Below are 7,728 nucleotides of genomic sequence, written 5' to 3'. Positions count from 1 at the left end.
CTCATGGAGGAGGAGTCCAGCGAGGAGGATGAGGACTACGTTCCTCAGGATGAGGGGGATGATCTGGTGGGTGACGGCATCCCTGAGGAGGCACCTCAGAAGTCGAGAGGTCCTGGTCCTAGTTCCTCCAGAGCTGCAGCCTCACCACATAGAGCCCCACCACCTGGGAGTGGTGCCTACGACTTCGAGGGCATGATGTCCTCCATGCGGGCCTTGCAAGATGGCCAGGTTCAGCTACTGAGACGGCTGGACAAGAGTGCCTCCAGGGAGGAAAGCATCCTGGAGAGGCAGGCTACTTTGGAGGATTCCTTCCTCAGGCTGGGTCAGGACTTGGACACCACGGCCAACGCTATCTCAGCAGATTTTGGCCGGCTTCGGAGGGAGGTACGGCTGGTGAACGCGAGGTTCGATTACTATGACCACGGCCTCGACGTCAACTCTAGGCCTTTGGCAAACGTGGTGATCATCGATGACGACGACGATGACCAGTGAGGGCTTGGCTCGCCCACACCAGTTGTTTATCCATTTTCTCTTTTTTGTATACCTTGTATATTTCATTGCTTATCATTCCTTGTATTTGTACTGTAACTAGACTCATTGTGGAATAATATATTTTGATAGTGATCATTTTGTGGTGGAATCAGATGTGGAATACTTGTGTAGTTTAGTTGTGGTGTATTTTGCTATTTTTTTTTATCCTTGTTGTATTGGATATGTTGTTTATCAGGTGGTTTTGTGTAAAATTTTTGGAAATCCCATTTTACGCCGTTATGCTGCCGAATTTTCGTCAAACTAGTACTCTATAGGTTATATCACCAACCTAATTACCTTTTGTCTATACTCACGCATGCCATGAATGCAACATATAATGCAACCCTTTTTATACTTTCTTTCTTTGGCTTTTAACTCCTTAAAGCTTTTACATTAAACCAACCCCATTTCCCTATTATAGAGTCTACGAGATTCTAATGGTATGCTGTGAGTGGAGCAGAGCATCACGCTCTGATACCACCGTTTGTCACACCCCGTTCTCACAGAACTGGGCCAGTGACCGAGTTAACACCGGTTAACCCAAACCTACCAGGATCATCAGATACTGTATTCCACCACAGCATACACACAACTAATATAAACTCATTAGATCAGCGGAAGACTAAGTTTTACCTGTGAATAATCCCATAATACTTGATACCCGAATTGTGATACAATAATTATATACATGTGGGCCCGAAGGCATGATATTTACACAATAAAAATAAAATTCAAATATCAAGTACATAAGGGAATCCACCAAAACAATCAGAGTACATAGCTCGGCTCGGTATCAAGGCTAGAGCTCAGCTCGGCATCAAGGGTTAAGCCCAGCTCGGCATCACATAGAAGAGTTCGGCTCGGCCTCAGAAGTGGAGCTCAGCACGGCCTCAAAGGTGGAGCTCAGCTCGGCCTCAGAACTGTTGCCCCGCAGCACAACTCTCGTACGAGCAGTCAGTGCCGTGCTCTAACTCCTCAGGGGTCCACCAGTCCTCTTCAGGAAACTCGACTATGGGACCCACCCCGTGCTCCTCAGATGTATGACCTGCAAAATCATCTAAAAAGGGGTGTACACGTGGGATGAGCTCACTAGCTCAGTAAGTGGTAAGATGGACCACACAGCAATCTACACATCAAAACACAATCATATGCACTACATGCCATGTTATACATTTTAAATCACATCCACCTAAGCAACATTACTAAGTCCTTGGTTTTAGTGCTACTACAACCACAGTGCGCGTATACTCCGGGTACGAGCCGCGAACTCCCTCCCGCGTTACACCCATAGGGCTGTCGGAGAAGGCCCACCGTGAGTACTCAGAAAAGTAAAGACAATGTCGTCCACTGGCTCTCAACAGAAATGTAAATGACTGAAAATAAAGGTGCTGACTCCAACAATTTAAAAGCAGTACGATTGGCCCTCTTGAATGTACCACCGGGGTTGCCGACTGTCCTACATGACTCGTCCGGCGTAATGCCTAACCGCCACAGTGACCCGACACCCGCGACCACTGCTTCCCCCCAAATGATAACCCAACACCTTAACCCCTGTTGGGAAGGGTCGTAGCACGGGATGGTGAAAATCCTAATACCGCATGCTCCTATATGACAATAGTACGATTGCATAGTGCCTCCGTGTCCCATTCCATGGGCCACCAATGCACTCGTTTCCAAGCCGACTACGGCATCTAGTCTATCAATGCATCATGCACCATGATGTCCACATTCAACATATAAATATCTCATTCAATTGGCATTTAGAAAGTAAACATAGCACACATGCATAACAATGTGAGGAATGACTAATCTACATAGCATATTCATGATGGCATGACCAGACTAGATATAATTAAATGAATGCCAAAAAATGCCTTGAAATAAGGCCAAATGTCCTCTCCCCACTTACTTGTAGTATACAAGGATTCCCATTCGGTACGGGTGAGATCCGGTGCGAATCGGGTAGGATTTGGTGAACCTAACATAATTGAGCGGGGTTAGTACTTCACCATTTTAGAATCAAAATTAACATGATCCGATGACAAAATCATGTTTAGAACATTAAAATAAGGTCACACGTCCGATTTGGGTCCAATCGGACGTAAGAATCACCTTCGGGGCCACACGGGTGGGTCAGACAGGTGGGCAGTCTGGCCCACCGGTCCTACCCACCGGTTTGGACTGGCAGGTAGGGGCCCACCGGTTCCACCCGTCGGTTGAGCCAGGGGCCCCTGCTAGGACCGACGGGTAGGATGGCCCGTCGGTTGTGCCCAAAGGCCCCCCTGCCCTCTCAGGTGGGTGCCCACAGGCGGGTAGAAGCCCACCGGTTGCACCCATCGGTCTTGGCGGAAAAAACCCTGTTTCTTCCCAACTTCCTCCATTCTTTGGGGATTCAAATGGGGCTTTTCCCAACCCATTCTTCACACCTTCAAGGTCCTATAGGATGGTTCTAACCTAGATCTAGGTTAGATTCAAGTGATGGGAAACCATCTTACCTTCTTTGCTCAAGAACGACTTCAAACCCTCCAAATCACTTCAAACCCACAATGCTTCTTCCACCTTGTCAATACCTCTTCAAATCCTTCAAGATCAACACATCAATCATCTATTAAACCTTAGATTCATCATTTCAAAGGGGATTTACAAGATCTCAAGAAACCCTACATGAATCAAGGGTTTAAGCTTGGGTATGGTGAATGTTCAAAGAACTCGACTTTGCTTACCTCCAAATGTAGATCTAGAGTTGAAGATCACTCTTCCGGCACCGGAATGGGAAGACCAAGCTTCGACGCCGCCGAAATCCTTCTCTTCTTCCTCTTCCTTCTCTTCCCTTCTCCTTCCCTTTCTTTTCTCTCTCCTCTTTACTATCCTCACCAACGTACGGGTGTCATAAATGGAAAGAAAAGAAAATCATAAAGCTATATATATAATTCCTAAATAAGTGAACAGTGCACATGGATGGGTCACTCAGGTGGGTGGGTGCACCCACCTGTCCGCCCACCTGAGGGCCAAAACTTGGGATTTTGACCGAGTTCGGGCCTCGGCGTGAACCCCACCCCTGGCATACGATGTAGCATACGTATTTACCTTAAAATACGGTTATAATACCTGCTTTATCCGTACATGGCCTTATGGTAGGTGCATCTACACGGCTTGGGCACTCCCGTCTCTTCTGGCACTGGCTCGGACTTGTCGGGCCAGCCGGTGTTTAAGGTCACCCTAGCCATCATAGCCCATAAGGAACCCACTCTAACTCCCTCTAGTTCGGTTCCTGCATGGTTAAACCGGTTCAACCGCGAAATCAGACCGGGTTTAAGAAGCATGGTATTACAAAAATACCTGATTCCGGTCTTAACTCCTCACTAGGACTCAAGTAAACTAGACTATACTCAAGATCACAATTTTTCACATTCAAATTTCACCCTACCTTAGGATGTGTTCAAATTCCTTCCACTGAAACAAGAACTTTATTATTACCAAAAAAAAAAAAAAAAGCAAGAACTTTATTAATTTAAAGCACGGGTTACCAAATTCATCTCTCTCTCAATTGAAAATAAAAAGAAAATCAAAACATTCCAAAAATTACAAGAGGACTATAAGCTCACCTAAGCTTAAGTCAGGTTTCGAACACAATTCAGCTCAAAAAACTATCTCTCCCTATACTTAAAGTGTGTAGTGTCTTTATTTTGGGGAAAACGGATTCAGTTCTTCGAATTAATTAATGCATGTTAAATTCTAAAATTTTTAGGGATTAGATGTACTGACGTAGGGTTCAACTAATTGAATCCTAGGTTGGAAAAATTAAGAGACCCACACACCCACAAGACTCTATTTTATCATAATGAAGTAGGGTCAAAATACTCTGGCCGACCACAAGTGGATCGACAGGAGTGAGGGGGCATTCTGTTATGGATAAATAAGCAGCCACCCAGAAGTGTGTCCTTAAAGCCGAGTGGGATAGCATCAGTAAGCATAAATGACTTTGATCCAGGGCTGGACAAGCTGTCTATTCACATACGAACTACATTTTATATGATAGCCCCAACCTAGGACATATGTAGCTTGACCGATCGACAATAACAAAGTGGACTATTTGCCGAACGACTTATTTAAACTAGTTAGTAGGACGTTTGAGAATCGTGTGATACCTAATCAATTGAATAACCCGAGATAGTGCCGCAACCATGGCCCCACGACATATCCAAGGCCTCGCCTTCAACTATGCGGCAAGCAAAACATGCAATGGGCAGCTCGACATGAAGTGGCTTGGCAATCAGGCCACCTAACCTAAGTCACTCGGCATGTTATTCCAATAGTTTTCTTCATCACAATGCACCTTAGTGGATCATCCAAGTTTGACACGTGAACAAGGAATGGACTCATCCTAGTCCGAAAAGGACTTGATGGAATATCGAATCATCCCTAAAAGGAAGGATATCTCACCATATCCCCTAGAATATGGTCATGGTCAATACGTGGAATTACCATGACCGTGACGTCCGCCATATTCACTTTGCTACTATAAGTCTTGCCATACATGGACTCCTACCAGCATAAGGAAGCTATTAGATTGGAACTCTCTTGATGATTGCCATATCTAGCTATAAATACCCAAGTAAACTCTCTTCCCAAAGGATCAGAACTTTTCCATGCTTACTGGATTATCTGTTTGCATAGAGATTTAACTTAGGCATCAGAGAGTTTGTCGTCGGATCAGCCTGATGCTCACTCTCTCGTGTTTTCCTCTCTGTTTAGGTTCCATGGCTACCAAAGATGATTTCTTAGTGTAACACATAAAAACAATGCAAATACAAATTAAACTAACACCATATGCTCTCTCCGACCTAACTATAGAATTTACACATTGTGAAGAAGTGGACTATTTTCCGATCTGACTTAGGCATTGAAGAGTTCCCCACCGGATCAGCCCGATGCTCACTCTCTCATGTTTTCCTCTTTGTGTAGGTTCCATGGCTGCCAAAGATGATTTCTTGTCGTAACACATGAAAACAATGCAAATGCAAATACAAATTAAACTAACACATGATTCTTGAATGATCCTGATCCACACACATGTGCCTCAAATAATGGAGGAGTACATGCCTCAACGCCTTTGAACCAACATTGGAATCCACCGCCACAATACTTTGTCAAGATCAATTGTGATGCAAGTTTGATTCCAAACACCACAATAGGAGGAATAGGTTTCATTGTTCGAGATGACATTGGGCATTTCAAGTTTGCATTATCATCTCCATCTTCTTTCACTAAACCCATCATTGGTGAATTAATTGCTATTCAGACTGCTTTGCTTGAAGCCATTTCAGAAGATTTTGACAAGCTAATTGTGGAGCCGGACAACAAGGATGTTGTCGCTTATCTTCAACGGAATGCTCATCAATCACCATTAGAGATCAGGCCTATTTTGGAGGATATTTTGCCTGTCTCCTCATACTTTGTTGCTTATAATTTTGTGTATGTTCCAAGGGAGAATAATAGTATTGTAGACTCCCTGGCTAAGAAGGCCCTGTTGGTAATGTGTACAATGATCTGGCCAAATTCCGATCCATGGATATTGGAGATGTGCCAATCTCCATCCATGAGTACTACACGTAATCTATAAATAAATTCCCCCTCTCCTCCCATGGGTTGTGGTTCTTCTACAAAGAAAAAAAAAAAAGTTGAGAATGAATCGATTCACCTTGAAATCGCTTAGGACTGATCTGGATTTCCACCATCTGAAATCGAAATATTCATTCAAAGATCCCCATGAGTCTGGATTTTTAAATTAAATGATCAACTCTAGGGTTTTGGGATGAATTCCGAGTCGAATCGGCAGGATCGATTCCATCACCGATTTATGTTTTTTAAACCCTAATGTAATCACTGCTCTTAATACTGCCCGTGGTGGCACACGCTCTCAGCGTCGCACGACACCTCTCAGGTCCCCTCTCTCTCTCTCTTCCTTGAGAACCTGATCAGCAGACGAGGCTTTCAGCGTACCCTCTACCCAGCTGTTTCGACTTGGCTTCTTTGGCTCTTCTTCCTTTTCTCTGCGATTTATAGGGTTTCTTCTCTTTATTTCTAATTGTTCTCTGTCTACTGTTTGCTGTACTAGTTCACGGTTTCATTTGTCTCGCTCGATCTTCTTATAGGTCCTAGCGATGGCGGATCGATTGACTCGTATCGCTATCGTCAGTTCGGACCGTTGCAAGCCTAAGAAATGCCGCCAGGAATGCAAGAAGAGCTGTCCTGTCGTCAAAACTGGTAATTTCGAATCCCTCAAATGATATTCCTTCCGTCTGTTGATCTGTTTGCAATTTCTGCTTGAGTTGATTGATATCTTTAGTTGTCTGTAAGTATTCAAGCTAAGAATTGTATTTCAGAACAGAATTTGGGGGTTCTCAGTTTAGAATTTTCGCATTGAGATCGAAATGTTTCGTAAGTTTTTTATATATTTATAAGTTTTCTAAAGCAAAAATTGATTCGGTGGATAGCCGTGTGCCTTTGTCTGTTCTGATTTTATTCTTCACTTGGAATTTTGTTCAAAGTACTTTTTATTTTTCTTTATAATATGCAAAATTATTCCTTACTCAGCTAAGATTGGGCATTGCTGAGTGCAAACTGAAGTCTGTTGCCGTCAGACACATTTTCTCTTCTTGATTTTACTATTCATGCAGAAGCAGAACATCTTGATTGTGGAGTTTTCATGTTAAATGTGGTAGACAAGGTTTGAAGGCAGCTTAAATGGAGATAAATTACATGTTACCTGTGGACTTGATAAAATAGAGAGCTCAATGCCACTCTATGAGTGAGCATATCCATGTATCATTTTTATGGAAGCCAACTTGCCTTTGTCTGTCTGTTGCATTGCGCAGCTTTAGCATCTACATCATTTATAATATCCATATAGGTTCAATCATTGTGTTTGAATTTGCTTGTTTGGTTTCCTGCAAGCATCTTTCTTTGCTTGCATAAATGAAGTGCAGTAGTGGAATGTTATATATGTAATTGTGGTGATACATGACCCCTTAACCCTACCTTCTTCTGGTCCTGCTGCAGGAAAACTGTGTATCGAAGTCACTTCTGCATCTAAGATTGCTTTCATCTCTGAAGAACTTTGTATTGGATGTGGTATTTGTGTCAAGGTTTGTGAAATATGGTTTCTGTCTTTTAGTCTTTTTGTCTTGATTATTT

General features: G+C 43.3%; 1 protein-coding gene across 5 annotated transcripts in view; it reads left to right on the top strand.

Moving 5' to 3' along the window:
- Positions 1 to 6,428: 6,428 nt before the first annotated feature.
- Positions 6,429 to 7,728, top strand: part of LOC122058895 (ABC transporter E family member 2) — a 43,397-nt gene continuing 42,097 nt past the window's right edge. Inside the window, exons 1-3 of one of the 5 annotated variants that reach the window (XM_042621599.1) lie at positions 6,429 to 6,598; positions 6,687 to 6,798; positions 7,594 to 7,679. In XM_042621599.1, the coding sequence (XP_042477533.1) occupies positions 6,696 to 6,798; positions 7,594 to 7,679 (189 nt within the window). In that variant the 5' untranslated portion in view covers positions 6,429 to 6,598; positions 6,687 to 6,695. Of the gene's footprint in view, positions 6,599 to 6,686; positions 6,799 to 7,593; positions 7,680 to 7,728 lie in introns of those variants that run through there. The other 4 variants (XM_042621601.1, XM_042621604.1, XM_042621600.1 and 1 more) reach the window with 4 other exon arrangements.

Source organism: Macadamia integrifolia, chromosome 13 (assembly GCF_013358625.1).
Source record: "Macadamia integrifolia cultivar HAES 741 chromosome 13, SCU_Mint_v3, whole genome shotgun sequence".
In the NCBI taxonomy this organism is placed as follows: Eukaryota; Viridiplantae; Streptophyta; class Magnoliopsida; order Proteales; family Proteaceae; genus Macadamia; species Macadamia integrifolia.
Note: the sequence above shows the minus strand (reverse complement) of the source record. Positions and strands in the feature narration are given on the sequence as shown.